The sequence below is a fragment of the Chelonoidis abingdonii genome, chromosome 16 (assembly GCF_003597395.2).
Source record: "Chelonoidis abingdonii isolate Lonesome George chromosome 16, CheloAbing_2.0, whole genome shotgun sequence".
Lineage (NCBI taxonomy): Eukaryota > Metazoa > Chordata > Testudines > Testudinidae > Chelonoidis > Chelonoidis abingdonii.
This window is the reverse complement of record NC_133784.1, coordinates 10,391,920-10,417,310: the sequence shown is the minus strand read 5'-3', so window position 1 is coordinate 10,417,310 and position 25,391 is coordinate 10,391,920. Positions and strand designations below refer to the sequence as shown.

General features: G+C 45.7%; 1 protein-coding gene across 1 annotated transcript in view; it reads right to left on the bottom strand.

The window, feature by feature from the left end:
• FRMPD2 (FERM and PDZ domain containing 2) overlaps positions 1-24,465 on the bottom strand; it is a 101,013-nt gene extending 76,548 nt beyond the window's left edge. The window contains exons 1-14 of the mRNA XM_075073053.1: positions 24,333-24,465; positions 23,927-24,084; positions 21,751-21,816; positions 20,163-20,348; positions 18,286-18,403; positions 16,570-16,695; positions 11,807-11,891; positions 9,143-9,293; positions 7,810-7,881; positions 6,920-7,094; positions 6,029-6,179; positions 5,794-5,932; positions 4,245-4,397; positions 775-960 (exon numbers count right to left, since the gene is read on the bottom strand). Of these exons, the coding sequence (XP_074929154.1) occupies positions 775-960; positions 4,245-4,397; positions 5,794-5,932; positions 6,029-6,179; positions 6,920-7,094; positions 7,810-7,881; positions 9,143-9,293; positions 11,807-11,891; positions 16,570-16,695; positions 18,286-18,403; positions 20,163-20,348; positions 21,751-21,816; positions 23,927-24,084; positions 24,333-24,456 (1,890 nt within the window). The 5' untranslated portion in view covers positions 24,457-24,465. The remainder of the gene's footprint in view (positions 1-774; positions 961-4,244; positions 4,398-5,793; positions 5,933-6,028; positions 6,180-6,919; positions 7,095-7,809; positions 7,882-9,142; positions 9,294-11,806; positions 11,892-16,569; positions 16,696-18,285; positions 18,404-20,162; positions 20,349-21,750; positions 21,817-23,926; positions 24,085-24,332) is intronic.
• Positions 24,466-25,391: the final 926 nt, after the last annotated feature.

Below are 25,391 nucleotides of genomic sequence, written 5' to 3'. Positions count from 1 at the left end.
GATCTGAGAGAGGAAGGGACAATTGCCACACTGGCCCAATACAGTAGCAGAGGGGTAAAAAAAAAGGGAAAGGCGGAGAGGAGATGGGAGAGAGAAATGGATATGGGTTAGAGCAGCAGGCTACCAGCTGCCTGATAGAATCCCTCTGCTATGACCCACGCTGAAGGCTATGCTAGATCAATGTGAATAGCTGCTTGTTCAGTTTGGCGGCCGAACCAAAAAAGTAAAAAAAAGGAAAAATTCATTTGGGGTCAAATGAAATATTTTGTTTAATTTCTGGGGGTGGGGGGCATTAACACATTTTCACATGGTTTTATAGGTTTTTCTCCAAGATTTGGCCTTGGAATCTATGAAAACTGGGGGAAACTCTAAAACAAAAAATTCTGACATTTCCCCCCCCAAAAAAACTTTCCCTTCCTCCCTCAACTGAAATCGGCTCAAATTTGTGAACAGTTTTAGTTGACCTCAATATGCATTTTTGTCCAAAAAAGGTTTTGCATGAAAAATGTTCCCCAGGTCTAGGTTATGCAGGGGGTGAACATCAGCCCCTAGAAGCGGGTCAGAACTCAAGATCCAACCCTCACTGAGCATTGGGATGCTCAGAACCGCACAGCTGGATCTCAGTGTTTTTTGAACTGGGTCAAAAATGGGCATGTCTCGTGCATAATGATTCTGAGCATGGCTCTGAAGTAGATGTTTGCATTTACCAAAGGAACAGACCGAGGGGGAGTAACCCAGAGCGGAGGGGTAAGGGTTCAGTGGGATCATACTCACATGAGCTGAAATCCTCTCCATTTCCCTCCATTGAAATCTTAAACTGGCAATTCTGGTGTGGTTTTTCATCTTGTACACAACGATGCCCTTGGCACAGATTCCCAGGACAGTGTCCCCTCCGGCTGCCTTTTTCTCTTGGGACACTCGATGGAACAGCACCCCATACTCCGGGAGTTGCTGAGTCACCTTTGCAGAGAGGGAGAGGGATGCACTTACTTGGCGTTATGTGCAATGAAGGCTAAATATCACACAGGGTCCAGTGCTGCGATCCCAGGACTTGAGTAGAAAGGAGAAACCCAAGGGGAACCAAGGCAGACGACGTGGAGGGGAGATGGGAAGCAGTGGCTCCCCTGCATGCTCCCACTCTCTTTAAGCCTTGGAAACCCATTCAAAATTCTCATCCCAGCTCTCTCATTTGATCTAGGGGATGTCAGGTCACCTCTCCCTGCCTCAATTTTCCATCTGTAAAATAGCCATAACCCTTCCCCTCCTGCCTCACATGGGAGGCTGTGAGGACTCGTCACTTGTCTGTACAGTGCTCTGACAATTACAATGGATGCATGTACTCAGTGTCACTGCTACTAAGACACAGTGCAGATTCCTGAGTAGAAGTCTGCTTGGGGGTTAATGCCACTCCACGAACATTCAGTTTTGTTCCTTCCCACCTTCTTCTCTGCGCCTTTGTTCCCGTGATCAAACCACAAAAATACAAAATGCATTAAACACACTGATAGTGCTAAAACTGCTAAGCAATTGATTTCAGGAGTCAAGGCTGCCCTGGCACTATGTGGTTGTGGAATTTGCTTTACGCATCATAAAGAACCTCTGGAAATCTTAGCTGTCAAGGAAAAAGCAGCTCTCTGCCTTCAGTAATCTCACTCAGAGGTACTGTCCCATGGTGGTTCTTTCTTTCTTTTTTTTTTTTAAATATACATTACAAGCTACTGACTCACCTGGAAGCTTCAGCTCCAGGGCTCACTAAATTGTAATTAAAGTGTAGGCCAAGCCTGGCAGCAGCTTTGGGGAGGGGAATTTGGTTTCCACCAGGACTCCACTGAATTCCAGAGCAGTTGTTCAGCCCCATGCCCTTCCTGCACAAGGAGCGGGAGCAGTGCTGCAAAGATCCAGCACTGCAGCCAGGGGGACCAGCACTGTCCCTGCCCTGGAGCTGAGTATGTAGGCTGGAGTAGAGTAGGAGAAGCACCCAATTGTCCCCTTATTCTACAACCCCTCACCTCAACATCTTTACACCTCCTCACCCTGCCACAACATGTTAAACAATTATCCTGGGACTCAAATCTTACAATCCCTTGCAAAGGACTGGTGGAATATGGCAAACCACAAGGTGATTTTTCATCCATTTTGTGAGTTGTAGGCCAGTGCAAGGCTGAGAACTTGTGGTCTAGTCCATCCTCCTGCAGGCCAATCCAACCTGTTAGCCTAAGCTTCTCAAAAGATTTTGGGAGACCAACATCAGTCACTTTAAAGGGGACTGGTTTTCAGAACGTGCTCAGTGTCTGTCCTTTGAGAATCAAAACTGTTTACGGTGAGTCGAGATGGGCACACGAAATCTGAGGCCTTCAAAACCAATAGCTAAATCTTGGCCTTAGTCTAAATCCCATTTCATATTGGGAGGAAGAATTTGCATGTCCTTGCTTTATGCAATAACTTTCTCACCATGTGTATGGCATGTTGGTGACACTTTATACAGACATCATCATTGAAACACAGACTAACAAAGCTATTTTTCTACACTGGATTTTCTATGCATGATGGGATGGCCATTAATCACCATTAAGAAAACTAATGCCAGGAGAATCAACAAACAACATGAAACACCAGGAATACTTTCTGCAGCTAATGACGAAGAGGTCTGATAATTCACGTATCTTGGCAGCCCTGTAAGTACAACAGGTGGAACAGACAAAGACATAAAGCCGAAACAGCAAAAGCCAGAGATGCCTTTGTAACTCTAAAGCTGACCTGGAGAAACAGAAATCTTGCCTTTCAAACTAAATTTTGAAGATTTAACACCATTTTAAAAATCGGTCTTATGATATTGTGCAGAAACTTGGAGACTTATCCAGACCTTGCTATCTATACTACAAGTTCTCATAAATAGCTGCCTCAGATAAATCCTCAGTATCAGATGGCCAGAAAGAATTCACAAATGAAGAACTCCGGAGAATGACAAAACAGAAACTGATAATACAGGAAATTATGGAACGAGAATTGAGATGGCTTGAACATACATGGAGGAAAGACTGAATAACATAATGAGATGTGTTGGACTGGAACTCTCAGGGAAAGAGAGGACGAGCTAGACCAAGGATAACATGGAAAGGCACAGTAGAAACAGAATTGAAAGATATCAAAATGACATGAGAAGACACTGAGACTGCAGTAGGAGACCTGCAAAGATGGAAAGCAGCAGTGAAGGCCCTGTGCTATGTTCCACATGAAACTGAATGGCAGAAGAGAGAGAGAAATCAGCCCATCTAATCAATTCCAGTGACAGTGTTAGACAATAAACTAACACAATTAAGCAGCTACTCAGCTGAACTGATTCTATAAATAAAGGTATATGTCACTGCTGCAAAACGGCTAATGTTTAGAGAAACTCTGATCCCAGATATTTCAGATGTAAGGGGAAGGAAAAGACAAGGTAAAAATCACATATACAGATAACCCACACCTAGGCCAACGGTGTGTTGTAGCCATGTTTGTCCCAGGATATCAGAGAGACAAGGTGGGTCAGGTAATAACTTTTATTGGACCAACTTCTGTTGATGAGAGAGATGAGCTTTCGAGCTACACAGGGGCTCTTCTCCAGGTCTGGAAATGGTACCCAGAGTGTCACAGCTAAATACAGGTTGAACAGAGAGTTCATCCATTGCAGTAATGGGGAGAGGGTTGCAGGAATGGACCCCAGAGCAACTAAAATTTTCCCAAAGAGAGGATCTTGCTATCAGGAGCGTGTGTGATTGGAAAATTAACTGGCCAATGCAGCCACCCTGGAGAGGAGCATTCCCTCGCACTACCACTGTGAAAGCTTTCTGGTCACAATGGGAAAGCTCGGAGATGAAATATTGTATAGGAGATGGGCGAAACCAGCATGTGATGGATACAGGTACCCGCCTCTCGCTCCTCTCTGCCCCCTCGCCCCCCTGTCAGTCACACTTAAGGCAGGAGAAAAGTGGGAGTGCATAGCAATCAGGCTTTAGGTGTCTTGTCAGTTTATCCATAACTCTGAATGTCCTGGTTTTTCCTGGTTGCTTTGCTAACTCCAATGTCTTTGAAAGGACTTCTATCCCTAACCTGCTGATACATACTCTCAGCTTGCACACATGTTCTGCCACCTTTCTGATGTCATATCAGACCAGTGACAGGGAAACAACAGCCCCAAGAGAAAGAGACAGGGCCCTTTTACTGCAAAATAAATAAATAAAGTTGGACGTATTGGAGGATACCCTTAAAAATTCCAGCTCGGCTTCATCTTCAAAGAGGGAGTGGTTCATGCGGTGCAGCTTGGCGAGTTCTCGCTGTATGCACGCCAGGGTCATTTTCTCTATCCGGCTCGCGGGAATGTAGTCTTCAATGCGAAAATAGTTCTTTCCATGCATCTTCGAGAGGGAAATGAAGAAACAAGAGGGGGGGAAATGTTAGTTCCCAAGGAGCTGTAGATAAGGTTGAAAATACAGTTCACACAAAAGCGGAAGAGCTGTAGAAGGGAGGGTGCAGTGATCTACACCGTGCAACATCACACATGCCGTGGGGTCCCATCCTGGCTTTTGCTGCTGGAGGCATGACGGGAACGATGGGATGCAGAGTCTTAGTGGGCAAATGCAAGGAGACTGCCTCAGGGAAGCGTGAGGAGCACGGCTTCTCACATCTACTGCACAAGCATGCAGCATCTCTCCCTCTGCATGCCGGCCTCTGGGTACTAACTGGTTCATGAGGGGAGAGGCTCTGGCTTTCATTGCTCTTGGAGCACAATTAGTTCTGTGTCAGCTAGCCCTCAACATGCTTTCAGGAAACCAGCCCCATTCTGTCTGGCTCCTGTGCAGGTGTTCTTGGGAAAGGGAGGAAGAGAGGTCCCCGGCCCTTCTTCCTCCTTTCCTTCCCCCAAGACAACTGCACAAGACAATGCAGAATATAGCCTACACTGTAGTCTGGAAACTCTATCTATATTGTCAGTGTACATGGCAACATGTAGTGTCTCTGCTCTCTGTGTACTGCCTGTGGCCAGAGACAGCAGCCATTCTGTCTCAGAGTTACTGCAGCTGTTACTGAGGAGGACAACACTCCTAGTGAGCTCCCTATCATGGGTACTTTACTTCTGTTCTTTCTTGACATTTATATTAGATTAAAGAAAAGAACAACAGAGACTGAGAGCCAGATTCTCAGCTGGTATGAATCAATGTACTTCCACTTCAGGTGATGGAGTCACACGAGCTGGAGATCTGGCCTGGACTTAAACAGCTGCTCTTTGTATATGGAAAAAACATCATTTATTGCACCCAGGGATTGGACAACTGGTTCAGAAATATCTACACTGACATCCCTGTACCTTTGCCTCTTCCTACAACTCAGCCCAAATGGCAACTCTTAGAATGAGCTGAAATGTTCAGTTCCAATCTCTTCCTTATTTTTTCATCTCTGCAAGCCCCTCTGCACTTCTGAGTTGCATCCATGGCTGGAATTACTCTGGAGATCTTCTGGGATTTCTAGCCTTACCACGCAAGCAGGAAGTACCAGGAATCTCCCAAGAAGGACCAGTCTCCAAGATTTCCAGCCAAGCTTGGCAGATTCAGGAATGCTGCATACTCAGGCAAACTTTAGGGACAACTAATCTGAACCTGAAATGTGAATCCTTTTGGGTTCACTCACTCTACTAAGAAATGCCAGCAGAACTGAAGTCAAGGTGCCATTTAACTTGCATCTTAACTGTAAGAGATGGGGAAAGCTGCACAGGTTGATGGCGGACACCTCTGAGAAGAGGTGTATTATTTACCGTACCTCGGGAGCATAATTTCCAAGTTCTGCCTGCAAGGCTAAAGCACCTAACTGCAGGGAGGTCTCGTCATTGCAGTACAGCCGCTCCTCCAGAATATCTTTACGAAGCTGCAGGTAAAACTGATGCCTTGTCAGACCATGTCTGGAAAACAAGAGAGACTGGGAACGTCACGAGCTTCAAACTCCAATATTAAATGCCACCTTCCTCTTTGGCTGCCGATGGAACCCTGGCACTTACTGGATGATGTTAAAGTGGTTGACAAAGAATTTTATCCTCAGAAAGAGCGTGAAGTTAATGATGAAGGTTTTCTTCTTGGGTTGGTCATTCCAGCCCTCTGGGGCCACTTTGTAGAGTTTGGTCTCATCATCCAAAAAGAAAAACTCTTTACCTGAAATGAGACATTGAGGTTTCATGATGTACGAAGCAGAAGGAGTCCATTCAATAGAGCTGAATTCTGCTGCTTTTCATCCACCCCTTGCACCCCTCCCTTCCTTCAGCAGATCACCAGGAAGGGCTCAGAGAGTCAGAGCCCACAGCTGCCCTCCACGATGGTTATTCATGGCTTATTTTACCCTGCAAATACCCAGGATAACTCCCTGTACAGCTATCCACATGTTTGATGGGGCTGGCCCTTTGTTGACACTCAAGAGGTGGGGAGGGCATAAAGAGATCCTGACACTTCACACAATCCTCATGCTGTGAGTGTAAGGACTGCTCCCTACCAGTGCTCTGTGGGTGCGAGCCACTCCAAAGGGCCAGGGGTGGGCTCTTTAAGGGGAGTAGCTGAGATTACACTCCTCCTCTGGACAAGGATGCTTTTGGAGGCATGTGGGCCACCTGAAGCACAGAGCTTCCTGGAACTCCTGATGGGGCAACATGGCTCTGCCCTACCTCAGGATAAGTCTGGGTCTAAGGTCTTATCTACACTGAGATCACGTAGCTGCACTGGTGCACACTCCTGCAGTGGACACGGTTTACACCAGAGGGGCTTAATCCTGTTTGAAACTGAACTTCTAAAATGCCTTCCACTTGAGGAACTCAAAGGGTTCCACTCACATTAATTAGTACAGGCTAGCATGACTCCTATAGTCACGAGCCACTGTACAGTCACTAGACATGGCCATGTACCTTTCAGGTAAGCTAAGCCAAAGTAGAAATGTTCCACCAGGTTTGCGTAGGCCACGACCGTATTGAAGACATCTCTCGCCTTCGACTTGATGTCACATTTTACCTCAAGGCACTGCCCGCTGAGCAGAATCACACTGAGGTCCCTTTGAGACAAATAGGATTTCCCTTTTTTAGTCTGAAAACACAAACCAGAGAGTTGAGAATGAATGTTGTGTTCATGCAGAAACACCTGCCGGATTCCTGGTCTCTGGGTCTCCGGGTCCCATGGCCCAGCTGAAGGGAATCAGCTGCAAGGACTGCTGCCGCCTAGTTATGTCACAAGCATTTCAAACTTCTCAAAAATGTATGGAGTCCCCAGGCAAGCAAACAACCATTTCCAGACAGCGTCTGGGGCTCTTTCAAGTTGGACCTTAGCTCCTGGGGTTCCAGTATTTGTTTATTTCATAACATTGATATTCCTGTCAGGATTTTTACCAGAACGTCCCTGCTATGTGCTCTCAGCCTTAGCTCCAGCTTAATGAAGTTTTTTGTCTGGGAAGTACACTACAGGTGTTCACTACGTTAGCATAGGCAGTATAGTGTACATGATGTGCTGTGTAATCTCAGAGGACATCTATCCTCCTCCCCAAAGTTTTGCATCAAAATGACCTTCCCTAACTGAGGCTTGATGGATGAGGCTCCATCAGTTTCACTCTGACCGCAGCACCAGGGATCACAACATAGCAATGTGAGGTGCTCACCTGTCTTTAGGTTCTTAGTATACTACTTCTGCAGGACTCCCATCATGGGGAATACCAGTCTGGGAATTAAAGGCAGGTTTTACAGGATAGCATGGAGATTTAATCTAAGAGTCACCAGATCAGGCCAAAATTCCAAACATTCATATTTACCACAATGGATCCAGGCAGTTGTAAGGTCACTGGTGGTTCACTGGACAGAATGATAAATTCTGGCCCTGAAAACTGGGAAGAAGTAATTTAGAAAGTTAATAAAATGATTCATTCATATTCTGAAGATCCCAGCTCTCTCTCTACACACACCCAGCAAAGCAGGGACATGAACCTGGCCCTTCTACATTGCAGGTGAGTCCCTGGCCTCCAGGCTATTGGCTGCAGCAGGGAGCAGCTTGCTTCCTCATTTTGCACAAGGCGGCCCCAGTTTCATCCTGCTGCAGAAATGGAAAATTTTTGAACTCTCAAAATTATTTGTAGACTGGGAAAGCCCTGCCGAGCCCTACCCTTTACACTCCTTCAGCAGCCTAAAGGAGTGGGACCAGCTGAGGCAACTCTAGGTCTCCCATTCCGATGCAGAGAAGCACAATAGCTTTTCTATCTTTCCTTCACTATTGTTTTATACTTATATTGTCAGCTGTATGGGGCAGAGAATCTTTTTGTGCTACGTATGGACAGCACCTAGCGCAGCTGGGGCCAGTCCATGACTGGGGGCTCTGAGGTGCTACTGTAATATAAACAGTAAATAAATAATGGCCTGCCCTGTCCATCCACTTCACATTCCCTCTTTCTTTTCTCCTGCAAAGAGTTTTGTTGTGCCATTATTGGATTCCAATTACGAATCTGACACACACACCCCAAAAAAATCTAAATTCCACTGTAGAACAATTATTTTTCTCTCTCTAACAAGCTCCAAGTGCTGATGCACATGGCTATTGATTTTTAAAGCCCTGCCACGGCTCAGGCCCGAGACAGGAGGGAATTTGAATTCTCTGGAAGCAGCGGCACTGATTTGAAAGACAGAAGAAAGAGGATGACAGCAGCAGCCCAAGGGGCCACGCAGGCAGCAACAAGCTTGAGTTGCTTAGAGGAAGTCTGAAGAGTGGACCTGGTATGAAAGAAATAAAGTAACCTGAAATTCCCAGCTCCACAGAAATCTGCTTGCCAGCATCTTTTGCTGCAGCATTATGGAAATAAAACCACTCAAATTAAAATAGCGAAAAGCTCCTCTCTCTGTGTACACATGCAGCTGGGCAATTGACAGTTATGGAGGCTGACCCCTCTGCTCCCCATGGCATAAAGATACCACCCTCAACCACAGGGTGCGAAACTTCCTTGCACCGGCCCTGATGGTGCGCCTTCTGGGCTCGGCCATTATGGGAGGTCATTCTAATGAGCTGAGTCAGCTATCCAATAGACCCTACACCGTTGGAGGCAGGTATCTGTGCGGGCTTTATATTTTGCAATCAGTGCACTCATTTTCACTAGTCACCTTTTCTTTCCTTTGGAACAAGCACCTCAGAGACGCAGCAGCTGCTAACGAGTCCTTGGCAGACACTGAGAAGGTAGAGCCTAAATTCAGAAGGTTGGGCTTGTTGTTCTTCTGAGTTCCGGCGGGGATTTCATCCACAGCACTTGCTGATCTTCAAAGGAGTGAGCAATATTTCAGATTGTGTATCCAGAGCAACGGGCAGAGAGTTTAAAAGTCTTTGAGTGGCACTGTCTTACGCAATAAAGGACAATCTCCATGATCTACAAGGCATGACCCCTACAGAAAAGTGTTATATGGATAAAACTGTGAAGGTTCTACAGAAATTAATCTAAAAGCCTATAGGATTTAAACAGAGAACGTGTTCCTTTCTACACTGCCTGGGCGAGATCCTCAGTTTCTGGAAATCAGCATAGCCCCCTGAAGTCAGTGAAGCTATTGCCAATTTACATCAGCAGAGGATTTGGCTGCAGGTTGTTTGAATTATCCTCAAGAAATCTGCAGCAAGAATGACATTTTCTATTAAATTCTACAGGGTGGTTAAAAAATAACAGGGGAAAGGATACCATTCTTCAGTACTTTCTATAGGCTATTTTCAGGACGGGAGACATTGAATCTAATCAAATAATTGAGGTTTCAGACAATCAAGGGGATTGTCAGTGTAATTAACAGATGTTGAGCGCTGTGGAAAATCGAGGTTCAGATAATGACAACAATACTGGAGATTTAACCCTTAAAATACTGATGTCATCCACACTCCTAGACAAATGTACACTTAGCAGAAATATATAATGTATATGCACTTTTATATATAAGGAATGGCCAATAGAAAGCTGTGGATATGAAGGTTTTGCTGGCATTAGTCTGGGTTAGTTGTGTTATTAACAAATGGCAAAATGGTAAGTGAGCTTTGCCAGCCATTCCAAACTTCTATACCCACTATGCTATCATATATTCTGTATATACCACATGTATTACAGCAAATCTATTTGAGAGATGTTTCCAAAGATTTTTAAATGTTTCCCTGAGAATATATGCTGTATCTTTTTTACCATCAGTTCAGCCTCAGAGGGAGAGAAAAATTAAAGCCAATGACCTAAAATAGCTTTTCTAGACATAAAAATGTCAGGAGTTTGAAGCCCAATGCCAAGCATAGTGGGTCCAGTGGGAAGATGAGAGTCTCTCCTTGCCCATGGGAGAAGGCTGCCATTTCTCATCCTGCAGGGGGTGAGATATCAGACTTCAAAGCTGTGACATTTTTATGTACAGGCTCCAATCCTGCATACACTCGTGGGCATGCTTGATTTGAATACCCTGAGTAGTTCCACTGAAGTCAAGGTGGTAAAGTTAAAACACACGCCTATGGGCCATCAGGATTAGAGTCATAGATCGTAAACCCATCATGGGCCCAGCACTCTATATTGCCCATCCTGGCCCTAGACCTTAGACCATAGTAATTTGGGAAGTGATTCCACCTTTGGGCAGGGTTAACAATAACAGTGTCAGCATGTTCACTTAGAACGCCCTGGCAGGGATGGCTGATTGGGAAGAGGGCTGGTGAGGTGCTCAAAAAGCGCATGATAAATACACTGATCAATTTAACCTGTGACTATCACCTCTACATGATACCAATTCCCCACAAAAATCACTGCTGTCCTGGGGCATTCACTGCAATGATTTCTTACTGTACGTACAGGAGAACATGGAGTAGCTCACAGCTCTGGTAATTGTGGTTAACTGTTGGCTGTTTAATAGGAAGTTCAATCAGTTTACTCAGGACGTGGTTAATGGAGAAATCTAAATGCACCACTTCCCATGGTTCTGAATTAAGTCAATCATGCTTGATGGCAGGAACTCTTGTTTAACTGGGACAAGAATTCTGCTTAACTGGAATACCTATCATGGATTAAGGGGTATGTAAATAGGAGATTCTGGTCTTTGTGATGCTCAGAGGCTAACCATTCTTAGGCCTTGTCTGAACTTGGAATTAGCCCCAACTGCAGTTGCAGCATGCAAGCCCCCTGCGTTAGACATCCTAAGATAGGCAGAGGTGCAGCATACTCTGTTTTCAAAAAGGAATTAGCTCCAGTGATGCAAATCACAGCGTCCCTGGTCTACACTTGGGATTTGCACTGGAGCAGTCACAACTGGCTGCTGGCCACCCATGGCTGAATCAAGGCCAATCCCCCAAGTACAAGCCCCATAGCATTCTGCTGGTGGCATCTGTTGGTTACCTTTAACTCTTTAGTGAGCCAGAGGGGTTGAAATAGTGACTCAGTCTGAGAACCTATAGGAAAAGCTAACATTACTCTGAAAACCATGTACAGCAAACTCGGCCTATCAGGGCCCATCTCCTATAAATCAGACGTCTTGTACAGTAACATCAGTACAAGTTGGGGGCCCAAACCTGAAGTCTTTGCTCCATTTTCCCTTCGCTCTTATTCAGGAAAACACTCCCTGAAGGGAAGGAGAGGTTTTCTCTGAGGAATGACCGAGCAGGAGTGCAGTGAAGTCTTCAGGATTTGGCTCTAGATGAACAGTGTCTGCTACCACATGGCTAACTGATCCAGTTTCTCCCTGTAGTTTCACACTGGCTCACTAGATCCCCTGTGCCTCCCACAGTCATAAAAAGGTCCGTCTTTTAAGGACAAAAACTTTACTGAGTACCTGTTAATGAAGAGCTTATAGCTACTGCGTGTCCTCGACCCACTCCGGTTTGGGTCCCACACCTGCTGTGCCTGCGGAGCTCTTCCTAATGTTAAATCAAGGGAATATCACAATCACAGTCACTGAAACAGTGCCAAAGATGGCAAAAGCTTGCTTTACATAGGGAGGCAGAAGGATGGAATGGGGAGCAGGGGTGGGTGCTCTGCCTAGGGAGCAAGGAGGGGAGCTACTGAGACTCAGCGGGGTGGGACAGCCAGCTCCAGGCTGGGAAAGGGGTCCTGGCGGTTCATGTCTCACTTTTGCCAGCCACCAGGTGTAGCTGCTCCCAGCTCCAGCCCAGTCACCCCGGTTCCCACCTGCTCCCCAGCCCAGTCACAGGCACCATGGTGGCTGCTCTAGCCCCTCCACGTCCAGTTCTCACTTCTACCACCCTCCTACCTAGTGCATGTATTCATTCCCAGAATGCAACAGAACAACACTTGTGGGTGGAAACATAGATCTGCCCCCTCCCCAATATTTCCATTGTGAGGGCACTAGCCCCACCCGCCCTGCAATTCCACCTCCCCTGAGGCGCGCACAGCATTAGATCCTGGGACAATATGGCAGAGAGAAGATCTGAACTGGCTGTCCTGTATCCTTGTTTGCGGGACATAATAAATGGCTGCACAACAGAGCTGGTTGAACACTGCATTAACAGCGTCAGTGAATAATCCTTCGTATTGGGACTGGCTGTTTGGTTCAGCCCTGTCTGAAGCCCTTGTTATTCACTGTTCGTGGACATTCAGACAAATGAGTTTGGGGGAATGGCTGTTTGTGTGTGAATCCCTATTTTTGTATGAATATGAGGGTCCTGTGTGAAAACGGAAGCATTTATAATTCCACTGACAGTCCTTATTCTTCTGTTTAAATGTTTTCCAGTCATCTGATCAAGGAAGAGAAACAATATTATGTGACATAGGTTGCCAATCAAACCCAGCCATACAAAACAGCTGAAGTGAACTGTTTGCAGGCTATTTGGCCAATGGTTTGCAGAAACTTTTTGGTGAATACTTCTGAATAACTAATACAAGCACAGAAACCAGGGTTTGTTGGGGAGTGACTTGCAAATGGAAATGAGCTAGAGGTGAGGGTCTAATTCCCTCCAGTTATGGGGGAGCTAAAATCAGGTGCAGCACCAGAAAAGAGTGATATTATCGAGGCCTCTTTCTAAATAGCAACACAAAAATACAAAGTTGGATTTCAATAAAAGAGCCACCATTTGAAGCATTAAAAAAACCAGTAACTTGGAAATCTACAGTTAACGTATGTTAAATACATAAAGCTGAATAGCCACAAACTTTGTGGACGTTTGGCTCTGAATCCAGACACAAACTCTGTGGGTACCTCTACACTGCAATAAAATACCCTCAGCAACAAGACTCAGAGCCTGGGTCAGTTGACTCGCATTGTGGGGCTTGGGCTGCAGGGCTACAAATAGCAGTGCAGACCTTCAGACTCAGGCTGCACCTCAGGCCACCTTGCAGAGCCTGGGCTCCAGCCTAGGTCTCAATGTCTACACTACTATTTTATAGCCCTGGAGTCTGAACCCCTGGGTCGAAGACAGCTGACCTCGGCCATTCACAGCCATGCTGCTGGTCTTTTATTGCAATGTGATTCCTGGTCTCTTGATACACAATTCTAACTATTAAAATCTTTCTAATGAAAATCTGAGCCACTCGCTCACAAGACAGGTCATACCATTTTCAACATGTTTGGGCATTTGGAGCACAAATATTAAGAAAATTAATCACTTAAATATAAGCCTGGTGAATAACAGCAACAACGGCAATATGCAAAAACAAACGAATATGTAACTATAAAAAATGAGACTAAAGAAATCAAAGTGTATTTTCTCAAACAGCAGATGGCAGTATTGCAAAGTCAAGCTCTTTGGGCGACTCAGAGACGAAGATGCTGGCAGTGAGAAATGAAAGACTATGAGACATGTCTGATATCAAGGCCAGATCCTCCTCTGATATCAGTTAACATAGGCCCATTGAAGTCAACACAGATGTGTTGGCGTACACCGGCTGAGGTTCTCAGGAGGGCACGTTTACATTCCTGTCTGATAAGACAGCCTTGCAAGTCTCTACTAGGGTGACCACATGTCCCAATTTTACAGGGACAGTTCCCAATTTTGGGGTCTTTTCCTTATATAGGTTCCTATTACCCCCCACCCCCTGTCCCTATTTTTCACATTTGCTGTCTGGTCACCCTAGTCTCTACTTGCCCACTCGCTGAGGACAAGTTATCTGTATGTATTCTTTGACAAGCACTTCAAATACCCTTAGCTTTTCATCATCCTGGTGGGATGACCTGACTAGTTCACAGGCCTTGATGCCATGCTTTTAGCACAAATCAAGCCCATTCTTTGTTCTGCAACAGCCTTCCAGTAGGAACAGTGGGGAGAAACAATTTATCAAGAGTCATCATAAAATGAGTTACATTTATGAATGGGATTATATGATGGGGTTGCTTGTGATTGGATTTGATGACCCAGGAAGTCCCATCCAGTCCCATATTCCTGATTTAAGATTAGCATGTGGCTCTTGAAGAAGTTGCTTCCCATGAACAATGATTTTTTAAATGCAAATGAGCTTCCAGAGTACAAGCTGGAATACTAGCAAAGATCAATGACGATATGGATCTCCCTTGATTGTGGTGGTCTTTTCCTGGACTGTAATAGCCTCACGGGGAGGAGAATGTCTTTTTTGGATATATTATCCTGGGAAAGGATGGCTATGGTGAGCAAACTCTCCGAGTCTAGTTGTATTACTTTATATACTGTGCTTTTAGGGCCTGCTCCTGCAAAGTGCTGAGCACCCTCAATTGCCACGGACTCAGCAGGAACTAAGTGTATGCATCATCCCACAGGACTCAGCCCTTGGTTCTGAGCATTACGGCCACGATTTTCAAAAAGGGGATAGCCTCTAAATCTATATTCAGGCACCTTGATAAGTAGTGGCTCCCACACTGCAGCATCCATGGTCTGTTGTAAGTTTATACTGACTACAGTTTTGGAGCTTTAAGTATCCACCTCTCTTACAGGAAGGAAGGATCTTTTTTTCCCCCTTAGTGATGAGGCAAGGGGTGGGATTCTGTGCTGTGCATCTTAAAAGTGCACCCCAGATCTCTCAGCTAAAGGAGTGGGAGGGGGAGTAAGGGGGCATTAAGACCCCTTTACACCTCCCAGACCTGGGCTGCTCTGGGAGCTGTAACAACTCCTGGCCCAAGTTAGACAGTCTGAGGCCTGTCTAATTGTGGACAGACCTCTTTGGCTACCCTATGGGCCTCAGTGCCACCTCGATGCCTTCTCCCACTCCCAGCCCCACTCAAGACAATCTGTTGTCTAAGGCAAAACTTCAGTGGGCCGCCCCGCTCCTACCTGCCTGCCTCAGCTCAGCCATTGCAGTCTCTCTTCCCATTGCTGATTAACAAATCCTATTGCAACGCTGCCAGCGAAAGGAGAGCTGTGCCACCAGACCCCCTCCTCCAAAAGCCCACTGCAATCCAGATAAGTTTGTCACTAGTCAGGCCAGGAAGGGCCTCCCCGAGACACTATCCCCCTGCACTCTGCAGTGTCCAGCCCAGCCCACCAGCGCAAATGTCCTTAAATTAGAGCTGAGTTGCTGTGTGTCTTATCAGTAAGGTCACATGCTGCAGGCTGCTCCCTGTCTGCACATTGCTCCATGCAGGTGGCTCCGCTCTAAGCTGTGCCCTGGGGGTAGGACTGAGCAGGTCCAGGAGATCAGAATTTGGGGGATCTCCCAAATGACCATGGTGCTGAAGACTCTGAGCCAGCTGTGACCCCCTTACAACCAGCTTCCAGGAGCAGTTCGACAGCAGGGGTCACACACAGCAGCCCTCTGACTCCAGTGGGGGCAGGATTGGGCATAGAGCCGCACTCAGCAGCTTGATCACCCCTCTCCACTGACAGCCAAGGTCCTGGAGACCCCGTGTACCTGCCCCAGCCACCCGCCCCAGTCAGTTCCGCTCAGGTCAGGAGCAGATTGTTATACACACTTGCAGGCTCTTCAGCCTTAACATTCAGCTTGTTCTGCAATAGGCCCTCTGTCAGCCTGTGCTCTGTGGTTGGCCGGCCTGGTTTTCAGCATGCTTGCTTCAGGGGGGTGACCGCTGAAAGGGGCTTTTCCCCACTGGGGAGTGGGACAGCTCCAGCCACCTGGGCTGAATGGAAAAGTGAAGAGTGGCCACAGGGCAAGGGGACACAGAGGGGATAGAGATGACATGGGAAGGAAAGGAGGTATGGGAAGGCTGAAGAGGGAAAGGGGCAGGTGGGGACGCTGGAGGGGGAGCTGGGATGTGTGCGGGGGGATCCCCAGCCCAGCCCACAGGCCCTGTCTCATGCAGCATTCAGCATGCTGGCAGTCACCAGCACTTAAAATCTTTATTTTTACATAAAATGTTCATCTGCAGCCCTGGCAGCACTGAGCAAGCGAGAGACCCAGCTCAACTGGGGGAGGAGGGGGGCAGCTTCTACTATTTCAATTGCCTTTTACGCACACAGCTCCCCATACGCCTCCATACACAAAGTGGAGTCGATAAAATTTCAGGATCAATCAACTGGTATTTGCATGTTTGCTGGCACAATATTGACCGTTCAATACCTTTTCTGATTTCTGCACAGGGAAAGCTGGAAGTCAGTCTGGAGGTGACCTACTGCAAGGATAAATCACAGTAACCATTTCAAAGTAGAACCCTACCTCTCCTGCGGCCCCTGTTTGATAGAATCAAAGATGTGCTCTCCGAAATGCTGCTGGAGTCACAATAATCCACAGAAAGTTGTCTGTAATCCTCTGCCGACTGACTATAATTCAGTAACCTGGCCCCTGTGTTTGGAAACAGAAAAGAAGCCTGGTAAATCACCATATTCTCTTTTGATTCTAAAATTGCTGTATCCAAGTGCCCGCTTAGCTATCCCTTGGTCTTGGCTCACTTTGATCGAGTCATCTTTGCTGTTGAATGTCTTGAGTGTTTTTCACTTCCATCAGGAAAGCATTCACCATCCCTTGGAAGAGCTGCTTCTCTTCCCTTGTGCTTTTTAGAGCCCTACTCTGACAGTCCCTACAGTTCCTTCAGCAATCCCAACCAACATGAGTCTAATGTACATATTATTTCCCTCAAGTTTTAATTGAAAAGTGTCAGGAAGGTTCAGGTAGCCAAGGAACAAGTTTTAGCTACTTCTGTCCTCCAAAGTCACATGTCCGAGAGAACCCAGCTATTTCCTTCAGGAGTGCTCCATATTGAGTGCCAAGATACAGATCCACCATATAGTGCAACTGCAGCAATTCCCCAAGAATGGTGACCCAAAACATCATGAAGTTGCAGCCGCTCTTTGCTTCTATTATATCTTACCCTTATCCTTTTCCCGGGCCTTACAACTTAGGGTGGTAATTTTTAAAGCGGAAAAATATTCAGTGAAATGCACCCTAAATAGAAAATGCACCCCGAATGTTCACACTTTAAAATAATGAAGGTACTGATTTAGCAAAGCATTCAAGCAAATGTTTAACTTTAAGCATGTGCTTAATTCTATTGAAGTCAATGAGACATAAGCATGTGCTCACATGACATGCTGAATAGAGACAGGGCTATTCGTATGTTGTGCATAAGAGCTTGCTGATTTAGGGGCAAAACCAGGACAGAAATACATTGATATTAACTTCTGCTGAGGTGAACATCAAGATTTATTGACCTGAGAGGAAACAAAAGGACATGAAGCCTAAGTCAATATTTATCTTACAGCAGAGTTTTATCCGGAGGGACAATAACATCTTGAAGTTCAGTTAAAGTGAACCATGAAGTCAGGATGGATTGCTGCATACATTCTGACCAGGGATCCAAAAGGATGAATCCCACTCGCCTTTCTCAGGTGGGTTGTCTAGTTGGCTACAGTAGGGCTGCCTTCATGGGTATGATGAACAAAATTTGGCCTTGTTTCTTAAAACTACTCTAGGAGTAATAAAAGTAAGAGTAAAAAACTTTTTGAAAGGAAGATGTATGCTGACCTTTACTGGGCTATTCAAGAAGGAAAGATATGGATATGCTCTTGAAATGGCTTGAACACAGATACAGGGAAAACTATTCTTCACCTTTGAGCATTCAGTTGGATACACAGAGTACCAAAACAATTTTTTTTTGGTATAGTGTCTTTCATGCAGACCGTTTTAAGGAGTTAAATATATGCATGCTGATCACTTAATATTGCTTCATAGCCTTCAGATCACAGTCCTTTGAATCTGTAAGAAGTGAAAGTCTTGCTGAGTTGTCACAGATTTTTCTCCATCATACGCTCATTCAGAGGTAAAGCAGTAAATATCATATTCAACTCTATATATAATTGACCCAGCATAATTTGAAACAATTCACCTGGCCTGGGAGACCCTCTGAGAAGCGCAGTGTAAACCAGAAACCTTTACCTTGATGAAAATTCAGCTGGGAGGGCAATGCTGAGCTGTCAGATGCTTTCTCGTGCAGCCTTTTCCTTATCACATGGCTTCTGTTCAGCTGGCTGTCTTCAGTGGCTACCTGTTCTACCTGCAAACCAATTGCACTGCAAGTCAGTGTCAGCAGACCAGGGGACTGCAAACATTCATGAGGAAGTGCTCCTTACCCTCAGCTTGGTCTAGGCTCATCAGTGACACTGTATGTGAGTGTGTGTTAAATAAATGATACCTCCTATTGGGATTGGAAATAAACTATTTGCAAATGGACTATTAGGCTATTATTAAACTAGAGCTGATCAAAAAATGGGACATTTTATTTGAAAATCTCATTGACTTTCTCTTCCATTTTTTTCCCAGTCAAAATGTCAACAAAAGTGCTCCTTGAAATCGTAAACTCTTGAAAACAATTTATCAAGCTTATTTATTGACCCCACCACCTTTCAGGCTTGATTGTGCCTTTATGGCCCAGCCCCACGGCAAAGGAGGTGCAGGGAGCTTACAGATATCTGATATAGGTAAGATGCCTTTGAGCTCATAGAATGACATAGACCAGAGTGGCAAGTGGAAACTCTTTATACAGGGGGCAGCATGCTTTCCTCCCTCATGAAGCCAGTTCCATTGGCCAGTGTGAAGTCTCACAGCCTGTGGAAAAGCTACTATCACTGTGGCATTAGCCTGGAGCGTGAAGTCTGGGCAATGATCCCATGGAGACTGGATCTGTATCTCTCTATGTGTGGAGGTACATTGTATGGGGAAGCCTCTTTGCCTCATCCACACGGGCACACACCCACACAAGGCCACTGTCAACTGCTCTAGAGGCAGTCTCCCAGAGGTCCCAGCACTCTCCTAGCTAGTCTCCCTCTATTCATCTCAAATTAACCCAATTCATCAATTTAACATAAAAATCAGACAACCAGCCCTAAAACTTCAGGGCTTTCAATCTTCCTTTAGCACCCTGTCAGCCTGGCCTGAGACTCTTGCCCCTCTGCTACCCCAGGCCTTTCTGCTTTGCTGTCTCACTCTGTTCTCCTTGCTTTAAAGCAGGGCTTGTTTTCCTTATTGGTCCCAGCTGTGGCTGCATGCTGCCATGATTGGCAGTGCTGGCAGCTGTGCTGGCAAGTGCTCAGCCTGGTTGCCTGAAAGTGGGGAAGATGCTCCTCTCCCTTCTGTCTATGCCCAGATGGGTTTGTAAACCCCAGGACAGCCATTAAATCTGGTTTGGGGGAAATTAGGACCAGATCCTACTTCCTTTACTCTCACAAATATTCCCTCTGAAATACAGTGGGGTTACTGGGATGGGTAAATCCAGCAGGATATAGCCCATAACCCACAGCACAGTTGCTTTAAAGGTACTTAGCTAGTCTTAAAAGTTATCCAGCATTCAAGGTTTTCACCATGCTCTGGGCTAGGGCTTTTACATCTGAGAATCCTAGGAGTGATAATATTGCAATCCTGGGATTGGGGCCATGGCATCCCAATGTTAACAATACATTGTATTCCTAAAACTTAATGGTATCTGGGTATAATTTTCAAAACTGCCTACCTCTGTGACTTAGGAGCCTAAGTCCCATTAATTTTTCAGGTGCTTTTGGAAAAATTCACACCTGCTTCCATGGTGTCAAAAATACGTAGAAGCCTAATAGAAAAATGCAACCTAAACACTGAAGAAAGTACATGCACCTTCTTCCATGGCACAAGATCACTCATTTCAAGCCCTCACTGACTTTTCACAGGCTGTCTTGCTCTAAAATATTCGACTCTACTTTCCATACTCCCTGCCCCGCCAAAAAAAAAGCCTAACCAGAACTACTATATTATTGTGACTGCTGGGAAATAAAAGAGGTACTGACCTCAGTGATGCTTCCTAGCACAAATTTGACCATTCTCTGGATGTAAACGCTTGCAGGACAAGAGGAAGATTCCTTCTGGTGCACTTCACATGCCTCCAAAATGGACTCTGGGGAAAGTCTTTTATGTGGCAGATCTTCACACAGCTTTAGCAGCAGGGCATGTAACTGATCACTCAGTTGAAGGGACTGACACAAGAAAGAGATAATGGTAAATAATAGCTCTCATTTAGATAAAACACTGTAAAATGCTCCGTGAACTAAGGCTGGAATTTTCTGAGGGACCTCTGAGTTCCAATGAGAATTCACTTAATTTCCTTAGCCCCTTGGGAAATCCCAGTCTAGATACATAGAGTACCACTGAAATGAAGCCACTCGGGGAAGGAGGATGTCACTGAAGGTACATGTCATATATTATGATTCAGAACAGTGCATAGAGGGGGAGATGTGGCTACTGACAGCAACTATGGCTGCTCCACAAATCTGAAGTTCAGATCATTCATTTTTAAAATCTCATCCTTAAGCTGCATGGCACTCTATCAGTCTCAGAAGGGTCAAGAATCAAGCTACTCAAATCTCTGTTTCTATGGAGACCTGATATTTAAATTCTATGTAGTTATTTAGGTTATGGGCTCCCTACACTGAGACCACAGAGAAGTAAAACATCCTAGAAAAGGAGCTCAGATGGACTAAATACTAATAGCTTCCCATATCACCAACGCGCAGTTAATAGCTCGGAGGACATGTTAGTGAAACAAGAGTGCCTCCTGCAAATCTTTGAAGAGACACTGAACTGGCTGAGCAGGAAATGGAAATGGTTGGCTACTATTAGCAGTTCTGGTGGTAAAAATCTGCCCAGGGCACAAAGAGAGATCATTAGTCACTTCACAGCCATCCCATGCTTTGAACAAAAGTCATCTTCATTTGCACAGAGCTGTGTATCCAATACTGTATACATACAGGTCACCAAAAAGATGCAGATGTGACTTTCTTCACCATAAGAACATAAAAATGGCCACATTAGGTTAGACCAATGGTCCATCTAGCCCTGTAGCCTGTCTTCCAACAGTGGCCAATTCCAGGTGCTTCAGAGGGAATGAACAGAACAGGGCAATTATTGAGTGATTCATTCCCTGTCGTCCACTCCCAGCTTCTGGCAATCAGAGGTTTAGGGACACAAAGAGCATGGGTTGCTTCTCTGACCAGCTTGGCTAATAACCATTGATGGACCTATCCTCCATGAGCTTACCTACCAGTAATTCTTTTTTTGAAACCAAGCTTGAAGCCCTATTTATCTTATTTCTAGTATGAATGAAATTCCCCTCCTCTTGCCTCGAGGGACGGGCTAGGAAATCCTGACTCTGAAAAGAAAGATACAATTTAAATGCAAATCCTGGACTTGGATAATCCTAAACTTTGGCATCTGGCTCTGAATTTCCCAGCTGGTTCTGGTCTCTCTAATGGGCCAAGCCAAAACACTAGCCACAGACTTCCCACCTGGACTACGGAAAGTTCAACTCATACCTCCCAACTTTCCAACCTGCCAATGTGTGACAAGATAAAGAAGAACAAAGATATTGATATTACTGACCTGGTTTGGAGGAACCTGATAGTCTGCTGACCAATAGAGGGTCATTCCCAACGAATACACCAGCATCTGGCAAACAAGAACATCCAACCAACAGTTATGAATTATATATCAACGATTAAAAAGAACTCGCCTGGCAATGAGATCTCTGAAGCTGAGAACCGAGATTGGGACTTTTAAAGCTGGACTGAATAGAGCACATGTACATGTACAATGGGACACAGCCCTGACTAGCAGAGAGATGGAATAGGTGGGACATAATAGATCTTCAGCTCTATGGGGCAGATTGTCTCCTATGCATCAAAATACATGCTGGAGATGGTTTGTCAGGCTGGCGAGCCAGCAGCTGACCCATGCTCTGGTCACTTAGGCACTAACTAGTTCCCCAGAGAAGCCCTGACTGAGGGGCGGAAGACAATTACCTAATCAGACTGTGGGCTGATGTGCTCAGGGGCTATTTATCCGAACAGCTGAGAAGGTGGTTGTAAAGCACAAGAAGGAAGCACAGAGGAAAGAGAGGGGCTAACAGGGGAAGCCAGGCCTGTGGCTGATGAGATTGCTTCCTGTCCTTGAAGACAACCCTGAGGATTACAGTGCTGCACTAGGACTGTGATGGCAGCGTGGTGGTAGGAGCATCAAAAAACACTCACAGAGGGGTTGGCAATCAACAGGCATCCAAGAGTGTTTGTGAGTGATCCCAAGGCAGGAAAGGAGCCTCTGCACACCAGCTGGGGTTGCCAGCCACAGGGGTACATAGATGCTGTTCGCCTTCCCCTGGCTGGTGGGATTCCTGGAGCACAACACTGTCAGTGTCCCTCACCATAGCATCAGCCAGGACAAGATCTGGTGCATATTCCTGTCTTTGGAGCTAGGCCCCCACCAGCCAGGGAGCAATGCTGCTCTACAGCTTGCACAGGAGAAAGTGGGTCCATTCACCTCTGTTTCTGTGCTTGCATAGCAGAAGATTTGTTCCCCATTGCTATATGTCTTTTCCCTCAGCTCTGCCATGGCCATTTCCTGCACTTCTAGCATCCTGAGGAGGTTTCCATTCTGTTCTGCAGCCCTGTCATTATCCCTGTTTATTACCAGCTGTGATTCCATTTGCCAGCAGGCTGCCACAAGAACAAACCTGGTAAAGATGTCTATTAAAATGTCTATTGGTCTCATTTGCTTCAGAGGGCCAGAGCTCAGTTTGCAAATCACCCCAGCAGAGCAAAGCTGCCAGAGACACCCATTTTGCAGGGTGTCTATTGAACAGTTATTAAGCAAAATCACATTTGGATGATTAGCACATTCCTGTCTCATGTTTATACAGACAAGCTGCTTTCAATTAGCCAGGTTTCATACAGTCACTGATTTAGTAGGGGGACTTGACTTTAAGAGACCATTCCTCTCTAGCCTTACTCTAGGATCCCTCTTTGCCATGGAAGGATGGGAACCCGATCCATGCAGCAGCCCTATATCTCCACCTAATGGCTCCTTGCCCCTCACAGCTCTGCCCAGCTCCCGGACAGCCAAGATCCAATGAAGCCAGTGGCTGCCTCTAGGACTCCCTCTTGAGCAGAGAGGCACCTCAACTAGAACAGTCCTACAGTTTCTGACACACAGTGAATTAGCTCATCCTGCCATCAGCCCTCCTGCTCTTTCTATATACCCCAAAATGGCAGGGGGTCCTCTGTGTTACAGGGTGCTGAGGAATAGGCAACCCATCCAACAGGGAGATGTGAGATAAGCATGGAAGGACCCTCTGGATGTGAATCAAGGGAGCACTATCCTCCCACAGTATCTGACATTAAAATTACCTTAATAGATAAAAGTCTTTTTTTTTAAATGTTCCTTTCACAATGTGGGGTGACTGGAAGTGTGGGGGGTCACTTCTCAGATGGGATGAGGTGGCTGGTGCAAATCACTTTGACCCATTTCCACCAGACTCGTGGGGCCAGGGGATGATGTTTGAGATTGCAGTAGAATCCCAAATGCCTCTTGATTTCAGGGGGGTTCTAGGTTCCAGGCATACCTTTCTCGCAGCCTTAACTACAGTCTAACTTGGTTTTGTTCACTGCCACTGTGAGAGGGAGTCTGATGTTAGATGCCGGGTCTGTTGTGCTGACACATTTGGACTTGGGTATTTTGCCTAACAAACTCCAAGGTACAATCAGGCTGTTCAAAAACCCCTCACCTTTGTCAATCCAACATGCTTGTTTTTACTCTGTCCTTGGAGCAGTTCTGGTGCCCTGAAAGGGGCAGCCTCTTGGTGAGACATATTGTCTTGGAAAGACAAACTTCCTCTGGCTGAAAGTACCATTGACCATGGGCAAATCACATGGGTAAGTGGATCTGAAAAACAGGACCAGCAGGAAAGCAGGATTAATATTGTTCAATTCACTCTGCTAGGACAATGAGCTTCTGATGCAGTCACATTTTAAAATGTCTCAGTCTGTTTTGAAGGATCCTTTCTTTCCCATCACTGCTCTTTGTTTTGGTAATGGGGAATACCATGAGTCCTTCAGAACAATATGGATGTTCCAGGGTGACCAGTGTAGGTAGGCAGATGGACAGCTACCAAAACATAACCATCCACTCACCTTTGGGCAGGTCCTGGAGAAGATTTTCTGTGCCCAGATGTAAGAGAGCCCATATATCTTCCTCCTCCAAAGGGCTTCCCTTCAGCTGCAGAACTTCAGCCAGAGTCACACATGAGATGCTCATCCTTGCTACAATAGAAACCAGACAGCTAGAGCTGACTGAACTGTTCAGAATAAATCACATTCATTGCACATTTACCCCCTTTTCAGGGGGTAACCATTCATGAACCTGATTTCTTAGACCTTGGGGAGCACCACCGGATTGTTTGGGGCAAATGATTTCCATCTACCAGATTTTTTGTGGAAGTGGCTGGTATGATTATTCATTATTCAAGAGGCTTGAGTGGTCACCTGAATCACATGGCATCATTTCTGCTCCCTTATTGGATGACTTACAATTTCTAAATAGGAGGCATTGCTGAACAAAGCATTGCTTCTATGATTTTCCCTAGGGAGGTGATGGATGGAGGGAGCATCTGAGAGTGAGAAAGAGCTGGAGAAGAAAGAGATGCCATGAGACAAGAAGGTCTATTAAATGCATGACATTTAAAATACTGTCCTTGTGCTTTTTTGCACAAGAGCATAATATCTGACTATCTACATGCACCCAAGATTAAAGAAATACCTGCTTTCCTTCCTGCTGAAGGAGAGGTGAACGTAAGAACTGCCATACTGGATCAGACCAATGGTCCATCTAGCTCAGTAGCCTGTCTTCTGATAGTGGCCAATGCCAGAGGGAATGAACAGAACTGGCAATCATTGAGTGATCCATCCCTTGTTGTCCACTCCCAGCTTCTGGCAATCAGAGGTTAAGGACAGTCAGAGCATGGGGTTTCATTCCTGACCATCTTGGCTAATAGCCATGAACTTTTTTATACCCTACTATAGTTCTGGTCTTCACAACATCCCCTGGCAATGAGTTCCGCAAGCTGGCTGTGCCTTGTGTGAAGAAGTACAGTGAAACCCTGCTATAATGTGCCCCATGATAACGTGAATTCAGATATAATGCGATCATAAGGTGGCTCCAGCCGCCCCAAGCAAAAAAAAAAAAAAAAAAAA